At 32.2% G+C, this 19813-nt stretch overlaps 1 protein-coding gene across 3 annotated transcripts in view; it reads right to left on the bottom strand.

The window, feature by feature from the left end:
• LOC129801655 (uncharacterized) overlaps positions 1 to 19813 on the bottom strand; it is a 71143-nt gene that overhangs the window by 30596 nt on the left and 20734 nt on the right. For all 3 annotated transcript variants that reach the window (XM_055846910.1, XM_055846911.1, XM_055846909.1), the window contains exon 4: positions 6916 to 7255. In XM_055846910.1, the coding sequence (XP_055702885.1) occupies positions 6916 to 7255 (340 nt within the window). The remainder of the gene's footprint in view (positions 1 to 6915; positions 7256 to 19813) is intronic.

Raw genomic sequence — 19813 nt, 5'->3', positions numbered from 1 at the left:
AGGTTAGTTTAACTCATCTTCTAATAGGAAATAATTTTTTTTACGTTAGATTAATCTACACTGAGTAATCGCGACTACCGAAAAGTAAATTTAATTTCAAAAAGACATTTCCAAAAATTAGGTACCAAGTTACAAGAGCTAAACTTTTAAAGTTATTAATGAAAATTTAAAAAAATGCAGCTCAACTGTTGTATTTTTACATACTTAAGAGCTTATATTGAATTAATTATATCACGTTGACAAAAAAGAAAGGAAACATGGTGTTTTTAGGCTGCGTGATCCATGTGACCCTTAAGAACGGGAGATGTGGGTCAAAATATACTAAAAACAGCATAATTTTCTCTAATATTTTTACATCGGAATAAAAAGTTTATTTAACCCTTTAAGGACGATAGGAACACCGGTGTCCCATAAAGAGTATAATTTTTCGTGACTACCTAAAGTTATTTTTTACTTATGTTCATACGAAATTGCAAAATAGAAGTTTGAAGGAATCTAGGATATTTTTTGCAAGTCTCCAACAATTTGCAATAATAGTAAATTTTTAAGCTAAAAAATGACACGAATTTTTAAATTCTTATAATGAAAATTGATTTTAATTATTTTTTATACTTCAAATTTTTTTTAAGCAAAACCGTTTTAGAACAAGATACTACAATACTCAAACATAATATTTTTCTTTAGAGTGAAAATTATCTGTCATTGATATCGTCAGAAAAATTACTTAAATTTTTGAGCTATTTTTGTCCCTATTGTTCATAGAGACAAAAAATACGCCAAATCAGATTCTATTGGCTTTTCGAAGGCCAGATATAAGACGTATCACAAGTTTTGTTTATCAGTTTCAACTTTATTGCTGATTTTCGGTCAGCGAAAACTGTCTCGTCGTTAAAGGGTTAATTCGAGCTCTTAGGAATATAAAAGTACAACATTTAAAGTATATTTTCTGAAATTTTCTTTTAAAAATTCAGTTGTAGAGATCTGACTTTTGGAATTCGGAGACCTTTTTAAAAAAAAAAAGTTTTCGATGGACAATATTTCTTGAAATAAGTTCATCTGAAATCCAAAAGCCAAATATTTCCTGTTAACTAATGAGTTAAACCAGTACTTGATGATCATCAGCATTATCATTTTTAACCGCTTCTCCCTATTGGGGTCACGTCCTTGAACGAAGGATTTTTGAAAAAAATGATATTTGAATTTTTTGAAGACTATTCTACAAGAATAGCATTTTTAAAGTATTTTACAGATTTTACACCACGTTTCGTCTTAGATTAGAGAATAACTTATGATCAAGTAAACATAAAATCCTTCGTTCAAGGACTAGTTTAATTCATTACCTAACAGGAAATATTTACGTTTTTGATATCAGAAAATATAGCACAATGGCTGAATTTTGAAAATTTTTAAATTAAAATCCAGAAAATATAATTTAAATCTTGTTATTTTTATGCCTAAGAGCTTGAATTAATTTTAACTGCTCGAACTCCAAGAGAGAGCAGTTTTTTTTATTATGATAGAAGAGAAATTTGGAAAAAAATCTGTTTTTAGTTTTCTTGACCCTCGAAGTCGTAACCCCTTAAGTCAATTTTCGTTAAATAAAAATGTCAAAGCTGGAAATTTTCAGAAGCATATCATTAATTCTATATGATAGTCCTTTTTGCCTTGAAGGGTATCACGAAACGAAATGTTAAGACCTCCATATTAAATTTAAGAAAAATATATAAGCTCCAAAACATTTTGATGTTTTTGTATATGACAATTGGTATATTAGTGATTCGTTTTACTATATCTAAATTTGCGCATTTATTATCAGAAATGAATAAAGATAGGTGTGATTGTAAAAATGCATCGTGTTCTGCGGATCGGAAGGGACTTAATCAAACGTTTCTCGGATAGTTGGTTCTATAGATTAAATATGAACTAAAAGGAATGTCTTACTTACTGTAGTAATTTGCTAAAAAGTAGCGAATAATTTCTAAAAATTATTTTATTTTTAGCCAATAATATGGGAGAGAGTGTACTGGTCCGAGGAACTCTTACGATTGTTCCTTACCAATACCTACAAATTAAGCATAGGCTAATCTATGCTGAAAACCTGCTTTATTATCCCATTTTATTTTTTACGTTTTTTTTTCAAAATAAAAATTATGTACCCCCCCCCCTCGCCAACAAATTTTGAGATTTAGCCCCTCCCTAACCGAAATCCTGGGTACGCCCTTGGTCTGAATTCTACTGGAAAGGAAATGCGAAAGTACTTTTTCGTAATTTAACATTCACCGATTCACAACCGATTTGAACCGATTTCAGAAGTCGCTTAAAATGAGCTTAAGAGTAATAAAAATTGATTTTTGGAATAAAATATTTATTGGTTCATAACTGATTGGAACCGGTTCAGTTTTATCCGAAATTCTAATACCTTTCCAACGAGGGCCTTTTTAACTTTCGACTTTGAAAAAAAATGTTATTACGAATGATTCAATAAAACATATACAAAAATGAAAAAAAAATGCACGAAGCATTTTCGAGCAATACCAAAAAAAAACATTGCTTTAGAGGGGTGAGGAAAATGAGATTATTGTCCCAAGACAGCCTTTATGTAGGGGGCAAAAGTCCTAGTCTCTAGCTCTAACCGTTTGGCCCCTAGGCGTGATAACGGCAAAACGGACGGACAAACAGCGTAACATAGTTTCTCAGAAATCATCTGAGACGTGAAGATATGGTGGGAAAAGGGGTTCTTGGGGGGGTGGGGTGAAATTTTGATTGGTGAAAAATCGAGCGACATACTTCAGGCAGTAAGATATAAAATTGACTTTATATTTTCGAAAATTTGTCTTTGGAAAAATTAAATAGTAAACCTAAGTCACTTGATTGATTGAACTAACCTGTGTAATCGATTTGATAAAAATGCAGACAATCTTATACTGTTTTAGTTTAGAAAAAGGAAATTTGTAAAAAAAAAAATATGGGATGTTCGGGATGTTCAGTGAAAAATAGCAAAATATACTAAAACAGTTATTTAATTCCTGTACAGTTCTTATCTCTGTAAATTAACCATTAATTAGTATTAGAAGAAGTCAGGTAAAATAAACGTGAGAACATAAATTTTCTTCTTAATTCACAAACTCCCAAGTAAATTTTCAACTCACTACTTGTTCTTGTTACCATGATTCATTGAAATAGGGACAAGTTTCTCGTGGAGCACTTGTAGCCCAGCATATGTTTCATCCTGTTTGTGTGGCAAAGTGCAATTGCATTACGTGATTTCAGTACAACATATAATTAAGATAATGCCACAATTTATACCATTCACCCACAACACAGAGAGACATCAAAATCAGACATTTCAACTGAATTTTCTTGCTGGTAAAGCAATGCACTTTTCACTTTTATATATGAGGATTTTTATTCTTTCTCAAGAGTGCTCTAGGATGACAACATGTGGACGTTGGACAATCTATGGCTAACAATAAAATCCATTATCCATTGTGACCATAAATCGAGGTGAAGATTGAAAAATGATGAAAAGCATCCACTTCAATTTTTCTAACACATAACAACCTCTCTTTAGTATTTTATCTTTTTTATACTCAAAAAGGCCACTCTTGTTGAACATATCTTTAGAAATTTTTAAGTATTTCACTGCATTCTGTATGAGAACGAAAGAAAAGCTCTCCAAAAAGTTATAAAAAGTTTTGGTGTTGGCAAAATCACATCAATATTGTATTGATTCTGGATAGGATTGTTTTTGAAAATATATTGCTCCTTGGAAATTACAGGGCACTAACTTTTAGAGTCATATACTTTGAGGGAAATAGCTAAAATTTTTGAATAACTTTTTAATCTCGTTTTTCCTTAGCCTTTTAATGACGATTGGGGGTCTTTGGTATCCCACAGACTTAAAGTTATATTTCTAACATTTTTTTTTATAATCACAAGGTAAAAGGTTACAGGCGTCTAGCATATTTTTTTGCAAGTCTTTAGCTATATTTGCTATAGGGGAAGTAGGGCACCTTTGAATTGGGATAGCTTTAAATTGGGTTTTTTCTTCAATTTTTAAAAGAAACTTATCATGATATAATTTACTTCTATACAAACCATTTGTGAAGCTAAAATACATTATGATAAGGCTCGATTACATTTAAAAATCGGAGAAAAAAGTCCAATTTCAAAGGTATAAAAGGTGCGCCACTTCCGCTTATACTAATTATTTAATATCATTAAATTAAGTTCAATTTTAGTTCCTTTATATTTTCAATTTTGAAATATTTTGGGACACAAAACTGCAATAACTATACATAATATTTATTTTTCATTAGAATGAAGTTTATCATTCTTTGGATTTTTTTTTGGAAAATTTCTAAAATTTTATGGGTTTAAGTCCTAAGCGTTCAGGCGAAAAAGACTAATTTTGACAAATGAATGATTTTTCTGTCCGATTTTTAAACTGTTAAAGATTTTGTTGTGCTTTCTAGTTCTCACCAGATAAAGAAAGAGAGTGATAAATTTGAAAGGCGTTTCCCTAATAGTTAGTCCCTTGTGATTTTCAAGGAGCGATATTTTCCTAAATGAAGAACAAATTTATTTATCAAACAAACTCTGTTTTCCTCATACTAACTTCTAAAACAATATGGAAACCGTTAAATTTTGTCATCAATTTAATTTCATGTTTTGGAATTTATGAATGAGAGGGCTATTCGGTTGATCAAACATATTATGTATCACTGTCAGGGACCAAATTTCTATTTATCATTAATTTTGCAGGAAAATTTCATCCTCCACATTTCCTGAGTATTTTGCCAATTATATATAATTCCCAGAAATTATAGTGGATGTTATAGTATTTCAAACATTTCAAATAATTTTCCAGATAAAAGATAAAATCGTAAATTCTCAATACTAATTTCACTAAACACCAAATTATCTCTAAAATCATCTCCATAAATATCACCTCAAAAGTATTTATGACTCTCGGGGTGTGAAAGGTTTATGAAATAATAATAATATTGGTCGACATTTAGGCAAATTTTTAATTAGTATGAAAAAGTATTGCGTATTATATATTAACCCATTCCTTACCATGGTATTATACATCATACGCAAATTGAGTGATTTTAGATGATTTATTCCTGTGAAATTTTTATCCAAATTGCTGTCGGAAATGGATTTTTAATAACTTTAGTTCTTCAGTTACTTGGGAAAAATAGTCCGACAGAGATGTAAATACATTTTGTTATTGTTTTCTTGCTTCGCGGAAGGTTATGCAAAATTTTTGCTCAAAATGGCGGACGGAAAATTCGACATCTCGACGAATTTGTTAAAATTAGCCTTCATCCTCTTTTCTGATTTGAATTCTGATTATCAATTTATGTTCTTGGATAGTTACTATATCTAAATCAATAGAGTTTGTAATGAATTACTGTAAAGAATTTAAATTCAGTGACCGTTAAGGCGTACGTTTGACAGCGGATCCCCGCGCCCCCATAATAGATAAAATTTTTTTCTTTTCAGAAAATTCATCTATTAATCTGTAAGAAACTTATCCCAAAATATGAACATTCTATCTCAAGTATTTCTGGTACATTGACTGAATGGGTTAATGTATCAGAGTATCGGATTTTTTATTGGAAAGGATGATTATATATTTTTTGCTGAGGTTCTTTATTTCAGATAAATCAACACTAAAGCGGAATATGTAGGGCACTTATCCCTTGAACAAAAAGTGAAATTTAAAAGGACATTTTCAGATAACTTGTCGTACGAAAATGAATTTTTTTCCAAAAATATCTGTAATTCCCACTAATCTGGTTCTTAGGTTGTAATAATTTTTTTTTTCAAACCTTCGGGCCATACCTAAGATTTATTTTTGGTGGTAATAGTTTATTTTTGTGATTTTATGTTTGAGCATTCTATTATTAGATATTAAAAATTTAAAAAATACTAATTTTAGTACGCTATAACGCCTGATAAGGAGTACCCTAACGATTTTTTTGAGTTAAGCTTACTTAATAAATTCCTATAAAGAATGAGATTTAAAAAAAGCTTATTTCGAATTATGATACGAATACTACTGTACGAGTACTAAGTTTTTTCACTTTCCCCTAAATGATGGCATAAAACATTCACTGATCTATTAATTATTCATAAATTAATATTTTTTTGTATTTTTTCGATTCAATAGAGGGTTTGTGTTTGTGAGAAATAATTTCCTTTTCAATTTAATTCTTATTTTATTTAAAAAAGAATAATGTGTTAAATTACTAGGATTAAAAAAAAGTAAAAGTAAATTGAAAAAGAATAGAATTTGATAAAAGGATCTTGTTATAAAAACACTAAAACAATAATGTTAAATGTATAATAATGTAGATATCTGCAGTGGTATGTTCTCTTTTTACTAAACTTTTCTTTGCAGTGAAAACATGTTTATAAATTGTTTATAATTAGTTACTACAAAATTTTATAGGAGAAACCCTTTAAAAGTGTCCTTTCTGCAATCAATTGAAAGTGTATTTTCCCATGAAAAATTCTCAAAGATCCGTCCAAGAGAGCCCAAGTTGAATGAGATGAGAAAAATGAAGCCCGTCACGTTAAATAATTTATCGAGTTTGAGGCCATAAAAAATGAATTAAGCTGACGAAATGTCAGTATTCTCGGGGACCCAATCCCAGGAAAAGTCTGCGGGTGGCCAGAAAAATGTTTCTACGCTTTGAGTAGGTGAGGGGAACCATAAAAAATTTATGCACACCACACAATTGACCAGGACAATCATGAGAATCACTTTTTGTCCCCGCAGACATTGCAATAAACCCCATGTGGCCCACATTTTTTTTTGACTACGTCAATAAAATCCCCACACTCAACATTGAGCTTATCAATCATAAATCACTATTATTTGGGATTCTATCTTTCACTCACCATCCTTGCCGTTTTCGCCGTTACGCCCATCAAGACCGGGAATACCATCCTTGCCATCCTTTCCGGGGATTCCATCGGCTCCAGCTCGTCCCGGGACGCCATCGAGTCCAGGTTCTCCAGGAACACCATCTCTTCCGTCAAGGCCTGAATTTCCTGGAAAGCCAGGTTCTCCCTTGGGCCCTCTTGCGCCGGGTTTTCCCTCACGACCATCAAGTCCCGGTGGTCCAGGTATTCCAACATCACCCCGATTGCCTTTTGGACCAGGAACACCCGGCAATCCAGGAGGACCTGGAGGACAATATTCTTTGGTAGCCCGGCAGAAACCTGTGATAGCTTCATACTGAAAAGAAAAAAAAATAACATTTCACACTGTATACAAATCTTATTAATAAAGAAAATTTATTTAGAAATTTTCAATAGGGTTCAATAGGTCGAGAATAGTTTATTTTATTTATTGTATGTAAAGAGCTCTTAAGAAGAAAAATTTGCTGCGAATTATTCACATTTAAGTTTTTCTTTTTTTTCTTTAGAATTAAAAGTTAATTTTTTGTTTTGTTGCAATTTTTCTAATATTTTATAGAAAACCTAATTGGTTTTCAAATGAATTTAATTTGTGTATCGTGTTAGCTTTTTCTATCCGTGTGTAAAACGGTTAAAGCACGCTCCGTGTGAGAATTTCGATGGTATCATTGGAAAGAGAAACTCTTTAATTGAAGCTCTCGAATGTCATTTAATCGCTAGATGTGCGATTGAGGAGGAAAATACCAGTTTCCAAGCTTAAATGGTGCCATTTTCACCTCCTCTGTAGCACAAGTTATCATTAATGGAATCCCCTATTTTATCGTATTACACTGTGAGACCCAGAAATTGCCCTATTTCACCCATAAACTCTCATTGAATTTTGAGGAAATTCGCCCGCACCAGGCTTTCCCGATTGCATTTTATCGTTGAAATTGGGATTTTCACTGAATGAGCCTCAATAACCCCATTGTCTCAGCTAGTGATTTTCGAAGATGAAAATGATATGCTCATTATTTGAAACATCCAATTTTCTTCAACAAAAATTGTTCACAAAATCCTTGGTGAAAATGCTATGCAAAAAAAAAGGACGAAAGAGCTCATATTGCGAAACAGCACGGACGTTTTTTAATTTCCTGCCGATCGCAAAACACTTCCGACTGTCCCTAAATCGAAATATCGAGCTGAGAAAAAACGTGGCTGAGGAACTTGTTTGATTTTCACACTGATGGGGTAGTTGCTTGAGATGTCCATTGTAGAGGAAACTTTAGTCGTATTTTGCAAAAGACTGGATAATATTTATTTAGAAAGGAAATGTAGAGAAAGTTTGGAGATAAATAAAATGTTGTGAATAGGAGACAGTATAATGGAAAATTGAAAATTTACCAATTGAAATGGAGCGTCCTTTTTCCACAATACCACATTCACGACAAAAGATATATTCCATTTGGGTAATCTCTGTATGGGAGCTCGCTTAGTGTAAATGACAAAAGTTACCATTTTGGGGAAAAACTCTACATAAAAATCAATTAACTTCTGCCTTTCGATTTAAATGAGATTTCTACGGATATTGGAACCTTAGAGGTAAGCTTTTGAGAAAATTAATGTTATAAAATTCTTAGAAGCTCATATCACATGATTTAACATTTGATACGTTTAAATCTGCAATATTCCCTATGTACTACATAAAAGGGGGTTCATTTAGCTTGAAGCTCAATTATGCACTTGCTTATGCTATGCTTTTATGCTTAAACATATCAAATATTACTCTAATTGCCGTAGGATATTAACAGAGACATTCAACCTGTTTGTACCCAAGATACTCTTGATACGCAAAATTTGTAACTATTATGTCGTTTTATAACCTTATTTTCTTTTTGTATAATTTCAACTGGATATTATATAGATTTAATTGTAAAAATTTAATTATGGATATGAATATACAAGTAACACACACATATTATTCAACATTATCCATTCTGTTGTTTTTTTATTAAAAATATTGCATCACAAAACTTAATTTTGAAAATTTAAAATAAATTTAAAATCTTAAATAAAATGTCTAAACATAAGGTAAAGTACCCTCTAGTCGGCCGGTTTCTCAACTCGGCTAGTGCGACTATTTATTCAATTTACTTAGATTTGTTATAATATGGTCTTACCGATGTAACATTAGAACGTGTATTATATTATATATAACGTAAATCAGTGAAAACTTCATAGAAATTGACTATAAAACGTTAAAAAATTGCTTAAATAATTCAACTGGCCGAGTTGAGAAACCGGCCGACTAGAGGGTACTTTACCTTAATTAACATCTAAGATGGTTGTCGGTCAAATGAAAAATCGTTTATTTTCCCTTTGGCAAAAATTTAATTTAATTTAAATTTAACGTTTTGTTTATCAATTTTTTTTACTGTTTATTTGTACAGAATGTTATTTTTTGAAAAATTATATATTAATTAAAAACTTGTTTTTTAATTTCAATTTTTTTGTTTGCGAAGATCTTTTAATTTAATTACTTTAATTTCTGCAAAATTTATGAAAACTGAGCAAATGAATTCATGGAGGAACCGGAAGAGCAGTTAACAGGGGCTATTTTAAACGCTCCGTTTTTTCATTAATTTGTAAAGCATGCGGCCTATTCGACAAATGTCAACCTAGTGGACCTTATTGATCCTTATCATCCTTATTGTTAGTTATCCTGTATCCCTCTAGGGGAAGTACATTGTAATTTGGGACAGAGTGCATAATGAGCACTAATGTCCTAAGTTTGAAGTGCGATATTTTCAATACAAATTTAAATTGTTTTGTTGCTCCTTTTTCAGAAGTATTGCTTGGGACCTTGACAAACAGTTTATTGTCTTTTCTTCTCCTAAAATTAATTTCACTATGTTTAAATATGAATTAAAATGTAGACATGAATTTGACAGTAATTTTGGACACATTGCTCTTAATTTTGGACATTCTACTTGTAATATTAGACAACTATAATCCACCTCCATAGGACACCAACTGTCGTGCACATCAAGAACCTAACTTACCAAGCCGTTTTCATACTTATGAGAAGGAATCGTAGGATATTGACTTTGGTAGTCCAAGAACACATGAATTCACGCATTACACTACAGCTAAAATAGATTGAAGTAAACAAAACTTTCGGTCTTCTTGTACTAGTAACTGCTCACACTGAAAGTGTCAACAAATGAAATTTTAACTCAAATTATATTCAAAATTCAACGAATTTAGTGTTAAAATCTTCTAAAAAGAGTAAATATTTAAATGGAACACATTGTTGAATAAGTATTGAAATAAAATTCCATAAATTTAATCTATTTATTTATAGTGTCCAATTTTACCATCAAAGTGTCCAAAATTACAAGCTGTCTCAAATTACAAGCAGTTCCAAATTTATAAAACTGCAAAGCAGGACAAATATATACAAATAGATACTATAAGGATGCTTTTCCATTGAAGACATAGTAGTTTCGAAATAAAAGGCACATTTTCCTAAAATTACGAAACTTTGCATGTGATCCTTTAGCTTTATATGAATATGAAAAAAAAAATAAATAAATGTAATTTAAATGTCACTAAATTGGTTGTATTTGACGTGTTTTAATGTAAAATTAATATTGTTTATTTACCATAAAATTGAGTTTTACATTGCTTCCAAGAGCTCAGTGTGATATCTGACCCAGATATTTTGTGAAAAGACGAAAATGCACCAGTGACATCATTTCAATTTTCCTGGAAATCTGACTTATTTTCTAATATCCTGCTTGGATTAACTGCAGTTTCAAACCTATACTCAAGGGTAAAACATGAGCTTTTCCTAAAATTTACTGAGTTCTTGGAAAATAAAATAAAAATAAATAAATAAAAAATATTTAAAAAAAAACCGAAAATAGTTTACTGCAACCCTAAGTTTCCCAACAACAATTGTAGTTATTTAGTGTTCATATTTATTGCAAAAATTGACTTTTTACGAATTTCACAGAAATAAACGATAGAAATTAGATCTCCAAATTTAACTTTAATAATAATTTTAACAATTTTATAGTTGAAAGTAATAGTTGAAGCAATGCATCATTGCCACAAATTCGTTTGCAACAAATGCAGATCTGAAGGAAATGCAGTTAACGCAGTTGTTAATCTGCGGTATATCAAAAAAATCAAATCTCACATTCACATTACATATTTCAATACTTCGAACCCGCAAAATCTTTTTCCTTTTGATTTAATTATTGGGTAATATTGATGGTAATTAAGCACTTTAACTGAGTACCACTAAAGAGTTTTCATTTAATAATTCGACAACCAGTGTTTGGAGAAATTAATTATTAAAATACTCAATTTTATAAAATGTTGCAATTTTGTTTGAGTAGTTAACAATTTAATTATATTTATTATATTTTAATAATGTTACTTTGCAAAATATGTATATAGAAATATTATCATACAATCTGTTACCTTATTATTTAGAGAGGTTATACTTACGGGAAACTGGGGCACCACTAAACACGGGGCCACCAAACACTAATTTTTATTTCCAAACTACTTGGGACTATCTCGACCATTTCTTCAGTGGACAAGCATCCCTATGCCTATAAATTTCCAGAAGTGTTGTCCTCTGAAGTCGACTATTTGATTAAAAAATCGCACTGTCTGGTGCTATGTTTGGTATACCCATGTTTGGTGGTGCCCCAGTTTCCCCTATTAGGATAAAGTGAAAAATATTTTCAATTGATTTAAATTTCTTTGACCATATGTTTCTTTTAATCAAATTTTCAAAAGAATGAACATCTTTGTGTTGTTTAATTTGAGCAATTGCTAAATCCAAGATGGGACAATGGATATTATTAAGTGACCTAATTAATGATTGAAATACTCTATGTAGAATTAATATCTCTTCAATTTCCCAAATGAATGGCATCATTTTGGTGGAGGAGAAAACTTTTCTCATGGAGCATCATAAATCATTTGTCATGACTGTCCAAAGTTGGAGAGATTCATTTGCACAGCAAATAAAAGATTTCGAATGGCCAGAAGCGATAATGCTGAGATAAACCAGTAGAAATTAACTGTGTGGTGATATTTTCTGCTTCTTGTCACTCAGTTTTATATATATGCAAAAAAATCCACATATTCAAAAAGTTTTTTTTTATATAGAGCCTCATAAGCTCTTTTTAATGCTTTTTAGTTGGAGAGAAAAGTTGCGAGATAGCAGCCCCCTGTGTGATAAATTATTCTTTGTGAGGGATGTCTGAAGTCAGACTATGTTGAGATAAAATGCAACAAAAGTGGAGATGATAGAGAGATTTCGTGGCAATTAGTCAGTGAAGCAGAATGTAAGGATATCTGGATATCATGAGGTCTGGTTAGCTCAAATGGTTATATGTGCGCTCTTCAAAGAGTTCATTATCGTGTTCATCATCACATTTCTGACTTGTCTATGGATGATGAATGGAATGAAATCTCAAGTCACGCAACACTGAGATGTAAGTATGATATATAGAACCACCCCCAAAATTTAACCCACTTTATTTCAAGAATGTGAACTTTGCTTGGAAGCATCTTGGAAACATCAACTATCTACTTAACACTATTTAATTCCCTTAAAAGATGTTGACAACACGATCAGGGAAATCCTCATGGAAAATGTCAAAAACTTCTCCTGCCAACTTCCACATAAAACCATCCCTATAGTAGAAAGTACAGCAGGTAAAACGTGTATTCGACCAATTTGTACCTGAAGTCACCCATTAGGATCATGTGTTGGGGGGCGTTGGAAAAACACGGATGGGTATCATTGATGGTGTCTTAAGTGGATCCCCAGGTTGAGGCACTTTCTGCTATTTGTAATACCCTAACCATTGGTTGACTTCAGTGTCACATTAAGGTAGCACCAGCTGCACACTCTTATCCGATAATATCAGCTTTCACGTTTTAATGAGCCCACCCTACTTGGAGACACACTTTCATTCACCATTAGGGACTTCCTACCCCAACCTCCTATCTGCCACTTTGCCTGTCAAGAGCTTCCACGTTTTTCGGAGAGGGTACATTCTGCTGGGCTTGAGGTTGAGAATATCTTTGGGTGGAGTTGTTTGGACTGTCTTGAATAATTAATTCGAATTAAATGGTCAACCATGGTTTGCTGTCTCGGCAAAATTCTATTGTAATCTCTCTGAGATGGCATATTGTGCTTCATTTTCCACACCCCATTCGGAAATGTTCAGAAATTGGATCTAAAACACCTCTGGGAAGGCTCAGAGGGTAATTCCTAGAGCATTTATTGTCTTTTGGATTTCATTTGCCAAAGGACACATTTTCGGGGCAGTTTCTGGTCACAGTTGTGTGGGCTTTTGGAATAGAAGAGTTTGTCACCTCTATGTATAGTTCAGAAGCTGAATTGTTGTATAGAGGAGTGTTAACAAACTCTTGTTTTGCATCTGACATATGACGTTGGGGATAGAACTAGAAAAGTTAAGCTATGAATTTAAAGAATAGACTGTGTTATTTATTTCATTTATTCGAGAGTGTCGAGAGTTCAATCATTTTCACTTTTACAATCATTTTGGAAGAAAAGATATTATAGTAGATAATCTCATCTCATATTGGGTTTATTTGAGCAGTTTAAGACTTTTCTATGGTACTTTTGTAAGAATAACAAATTGTAGTGTGTTATTGACATTACAATATAGTGAGAGCAGTATATCCCTTGATTTTTTCACCCCCCCAAAAACGCTCCCACCCTCCGGAAACCACTTTTCTCAACACACATTATCGGCCAAAAGTTTCTTGACAAAGCTATATACGAGAAATTAAGTAAAAAAATGAACAAAAAAAAATACTTTTTAAAATTTTTCTTTTTGCAAATGAATTGTATGTAATCCATAAATATTATTTATACATTTCAAAAAAAAATTTTTAGTTTTATTTCTTATCAAAAATAATTGTTTTCCCAAGGTTGAGCATTTTTCATCGGTCAAAAAAGTCTTTTGACACATTTGAAAATGTTACTCAAATGGTCAAATAGTGCATTCAATATTATATTATCTTGTTATATTTTGAAGTTATATTATTTGAAGGGTAATTCGTGGTATGCACATTTCTAAAGCTTTCAATATTCATTTTATGCATATGAAAGTGATATTAAATAATAAGGAAATAATGTATTGTTAATCTCTAATTTAGGTTAAAATGGTAAGTTACAAAGTTATAAGATGAAAAATCGTCTAGAGAAATAGTTATTTAATTTTATGGAAAATCACGACAGGATATACATAAACTATATTTAAATATTTGTTGTGAGAAGGCACGAGTACATCTGAAACTCAGCTTAAACTCTACTATGGCAGACCCAGGGTTTCGACTCATAGGATTGATAACTACATTGTAAGTATCTTAGATTGTGACCCCAATGATGTCTGTCTGTTCCAAAAATTCAGAGTCAGTGGTTTACTGAAGGGAAAAGGTCCCAAATATTATTAAAAAAAAAAAAAACTAAGCGTGAATTGAGAAGGTAGAACGGTTGGACGGCTCCTAGTATTTCATGGATAAGTAAGTCCAATCTAAGTAAAAGCTTGCAGTTTTATTTTCGGTAGATTACTGACAGCAATTGGTATTCGTGTAAGAACATTGTCTAAATAAGATTTCCCGCCTTTTTAGCCACTGAGGAAGACGCGTTGAAGTGCCGAAAGCTTTGGCAAAGAATTTTGTGTTTTCCTGTCCAGAAAGGATTGCACCCCCTGGCGCGTCCAGAGGGAGTTCATCTCCTTGACCTTTTTGCAGTTTTACTTAAAACACGTTAAAAAGTAGCGTAAGTGCGGGTGACTTTTTCCCCTGCTGGTGACTGTGACACCCTCCTGTTCGTAAGCTTTTCTTTAATTTTAATGTTTAAGAACGGTTCTCACCGATCAGACATGGTAAATCGATAAAGACCATCCTTAAGCTCTCAAAGAGAAGCTTCTCTTTAATTCTAGAGCTTAAGGATGGTCTTTACCGATCTACCATGTCTGGCTTATAAGCTTTTCTTTACTTCGAGAGCTTAAGGATGGTCTTTATCGATCCGATCTCCCATGTCTACCAGTAAAGAGAAGCTTATATGCTTCTCTTTACTTCGAGAGTTTAAGGATGGTCTTTACCCATCCGATCTACCATGTCTGATCGGTGAGAACCGTGAGAACCGATCTTAAACATTAGAATTATAGAAAAGCTTACGAACAGGAGGGTGTGAAAGTCACCCGCACTTACGGTAAATCTGCAACCTTTTATTCATATTGGGCAGTATTATCTATGAAACATTAGGAGAGACCCAACCATTTTTTCTACTTTTCTAAATTTGAGCTTGATTTTTGTATTATATTTGGAGCCTTTTCCCTTCAGTAACCAACTGACTCTGAATTTCTGGAACAGATATCATTGGGGTCACTATCAGAGATATTTACAATGTTGTTACAAACCCTTTGAGTCGGAAACCTGAGTCTGCTAGTAGCGTTTTTCAGATCCTGGATCGGGACAGAAAGATAGATTAAATATTTTTTTCTTTTCCAAGAAAGCTCATTTATTTTCGGAGCTTAATCGAATCTTTTTATTACAGTCAATACTATTGAGTTTACTGTGGACCATACGAAATTCTGAAACAGCTTCATAGCTCTCTGAAATGTTTTAAAGCCAAAACATGAAAAATTGCCCCAACCCTCCCCGGTCTCCCCTACAATTTAATTCACAACGTGAAGTTTTTGCTCATTTCTAAAATGTCTCATAATCTTATTATCTATTAATCTGTATTTGAAAATTATTTTGTAAAATGTTGTGAACATTTACAAAATAAATTCAATTTTAAATTTCCATTTTTTAGAGGACATGCTCAGTCAATAGGAACAAAAATCAAATCATTTGTATAGAGAAAATAGAGAAAATGTATTTATATGTAATGCAGACAGAATCCGTTTAAACTCAAACCTTTTGTGCAAAACTCCCTTCAATTTACAATGTAAAGCCATATTGAGTGCGTTACGCGGCGTCTAAATTGAATTTCAAACACTTGCATTTGATATTTGCTCTCAATATTATAATCGCATCTGATGTGGAGCTATTCGCACAAATCAATTTCAAACATCCACTTGATGCTCAAAATAAATTCACTTGGAATTGAAGTGGATTTTTTCCTAGACATTACACAATAGTTGAGCATAATTTAGAGAAAATTCCCAAATTATTTCGTCAATGCGCGATAAATTCGATTTACGAGTGGAGATGATCGAATTCTGAAAAACTTTCAAGTGGATTTCGATGAGAGTTATTTCTGAGCATAATCCCTCGACATGAGATTCTTTTTTCTCGAGATTATTGAAAAAATCAAAAACGAGCATGTTTAAATTTATATGGCATCAATGTAGAAAGAAATTATGTTTAGATATATATAACACTTGTATTTTTCTATATTTCTTGGCAAAACATATTGTATGATGGAATAATGGAATATTACATCTTCAAGGCCCCATAGAACAAGCTAAAATAAAGTATTTTTCGGACTTTCCAAATTCCAATTAAAGACTGTCCTACTTTGTCGCCAATATTTCTATTCCAAGCCATTTGAACTTCTTTGTCGCCCAATGAATGAGAAAAAAGTCACGTAATCTCGAGAAATTTATCACTTACACGCAACGTGCTTCGAGATGCATTTCTTCCTAGAACTTTATCGTCTTCCCAATACGATTTTCCACCCATCACATCACACTACTCTTCTGCAAAATCAGAAATGCAAAGTAGTTATGGAGTGTGTAATAGAATAATGTTGGAATCCATAAATGGCATCATCGTTTCATTTCTGCACTTGCCGCAACCAATAGAGATTGAATTGCAAAGAAGCCACTATGAACAGAGAGGAGTTTATCTTCTCCTTTTGGAAATCTTCCACCCTCACTTTTGTCTACCCCAAACTCCATCACTGCTTCACCATATATAAATATTGAGTGCTTTTAGTGAAATTAGGAAAAAGGAGAGAATGTCACCATACTTTTAGCTCAAATAATTTTCTACTTAGGAAATGTCAAACTACGAAGGAATCGGAGGTTCTTTATAAGGTTTATCTATATGGCTTGTGATAAGAATTGTTTGGAAGAATATTGGAGGAAATTTATGATCCTTTTAATCAATGCTTTCTGAATTTGCTTGATATAATGAGGAGATGTAATCTATATACAATAATTCAATCGTTTTCTTCAATTAATAGAATTTATAAATTGAATAGCAGCTATATTCAAAGTTGTACAATTCTAAGAACGCCTATTAAACTATTTTCTAAAGGTACATAAGAGTTTAAGATTTTTAAAACTAAACATTCAATATTTTACTATTTAAAAGACTGTAAAAAAAAATTAAAAAGACGGCACACCTTGAATATGGTTACATGGTACATTTTTATGTAAATTATATTGAATGTATACCATGAAAGCATAAAACTTGCTGCTTTAAATGCAAGACTTCAATTTGAAGTTAGTGAAAAGGTTATTTGAGCTTATGAGAACTATACTTACTTATAGAAATTACTTGAAAGAAATTTATATGATATAATGCATGCATATTTTAATCCAAAACTGTTTGTATACCCTTGTATTGGTATACGATGGACGATGAAATCCCAATGTGCATTAGGCAGGCTTCTCCAGTAATGAGAGAGCTTGGAAAAAGCCTGGTGAGAAAATCCAAGCTTAGTTGTAAGGCTAAATTATCAGTTTTTTTCAAAGCCGTTTTTACTCCTATTTTCATCGATGGTCTTAAAATTTTAGTAATGATTAAAAAAAATAAGATAGTGATTAGTGAGTCGCGGTCGAGATAAAGAACCTCCAGGTGGTTAAGGGAATTATTTGCATAAACTGAGTAACATAACCGATCGTGAGAAGCTAATAAGGATTGAGGTGCGCCTTCATCGGGATTAAATATCACAACTTAGATGTAATGATTATGTTCACCGTATAAATGAATAAAGATTGCCCAAAAAACTATACAAGCCATTGTGCAGAGGAGTCAATCACGCGGGGCAGACCTAGCTGACTGAACAAAATTCAGGATCATGGCTAGAAATATCTCGAAATCGATCCTGAACCAAACGCTTACCTAGTAGCAATAAATAAGAAGATGTGGACGTCTAACATGTCTTAGGGTAGAATCACATTGACAGTAAAATGCTCACCGTATTTCGTTATTTTACGCATTTTCATTGCAATTCTTACGCCAATTCTCGATTACCGTATTACCTTATCTCATACTCGGTGGCATTAGTTAAAAATAAAATAAGACAATTGAAGAAATAAAACGAAAATTCGATAAACGGTGAGCAAAGAAAACTGTACGATTAATTTCTCTTACAGTTTTGTTTTGCTCACCGTTTATTGAATTTTTCTTTTATTTCTTCAACTTTCTTATATTATTGCCACCTAGTGCCACCGAGTATGAGATAAGGTAATACGGTTATGGAAAATTTGCGTAAGAATTGCAATAAAAATGCGTAAATTAACGAAATACGGTGAGGCTACGGCGAACATTTTATTGTCAATGTGATTCTACCCTTAAGCCCGCTATTTCATAACGGATAAGCGATTAAAAATAAAGGATAAAAAAAATAAAGGAATTATAACGCTTATTATAAAATATAAATTCTAACGCTAGTAATCTTTAGGACACAATGGGGTAATTTTAAACAGAATCTAAATTTTAACTTTGAGATTTTTTTCTTGTAAGTCTCCTTTTTCTTCTAGAAGAAAAAGAAGACTTACGACTTAGTACATATTTGTTTATTTATTTATTTATTTAATTAATTCATGTCCCTGTATATAAATAATATGGGGCTGTACGTAATAGTACTACTTAGTGTTTTTTTTTCTTATCCTCGTCTAAAACAGTGAAAAAATCTCAAAATATAAATTTAGATTTTATTCAAATTATCCATTTTATTTGTTTTCAACCGCTCGCCCCAATTGGGCTTGCAAGCCTGATGTTCAGAAAGACGTTTACGGTCGATCCAAAGCATTTCAAGACAAGATCCTGAATTTGCTTCCGCTACTTTGCCTTAGATCTGCCCCGAAGTCGACTCCTCCTCACAATGGCTTGCATAGTTTTTCTGGAGAATCTTTTAAAATTATCCTTTTGTCCCTTATATCTTAAATATATCTTCAATATATATCTTAAATATATAACCTGAATCCTTTAACTATTCGAACGCTACGAGAGAGCAATTTCCACAATACAATTTTTTTCAACTTCTCACCATCCTTCCAAACGGTAAGAGATATCGCCTCCCGGTCTTCAGTAAAAGTGTCAACATATTCTAGCCAACTAATTTACTCAAATTTTCGCCCACTACTTCCATGTTCTCCAAAAATATGTTTTTTGGCTTATCTCAAAATTGGCCGAAGCTATTTTAATGATTTTCGGATTTATTTTGCAGTTAACCCTCTATCAGGTAAGACCGTCAAGATTTAAAATTGCTTTTGTCTATTTACTTATAATCTTTCTGACGTTTCTTCTGAAAATAAATGTAAATAAAGGCAGAAATGTTAATTTAAATGCAGTAAAAGTGTGTTTTCGATGCGGGCTTGACACGTGGTAACTGTTAGAGGGTTAATTCAGCTGAGCATTTTATCTTTAGGCACCTTTCATCAGTTAAATCGCCATCTTGAATTATTGAAGGTCAAAGGTCAACCACCCTGGAGGGACTAATTTACATCCGACTTGAACAAATAATTAATTAATTAATTAATTCTGGAACAATTTTAAGTTCATAATCATATTTAACTTATTTATAAATGATTGAAAACTTTGCCCAAAAAAGGGGCAGTACCGTCGTTGCGGGTGACTTTGCACTCTGCTG

The sequence above is a fragment of the Phlebotomus papatasi genome, chromosome 2, assembly GCF_024763615.1.
Source record: "Phlebotomus papatasi isolate M1 chromosome 2, Ppap_2.1, whole genome shotgun sequence".
In the NCBI taxonomy this organism is placed as follows: domain Eukaryota; kingdom Metazoa; phylum Arthropoda; class Insecta; order Diptera; family Psychodidae; genus Phlebotomus; species Phlebotomus papatasi.
Note: the sequence above shows the minus strand (reverse complement) of the source record. Positions and strands in the feature narration are given on the sequence as shown.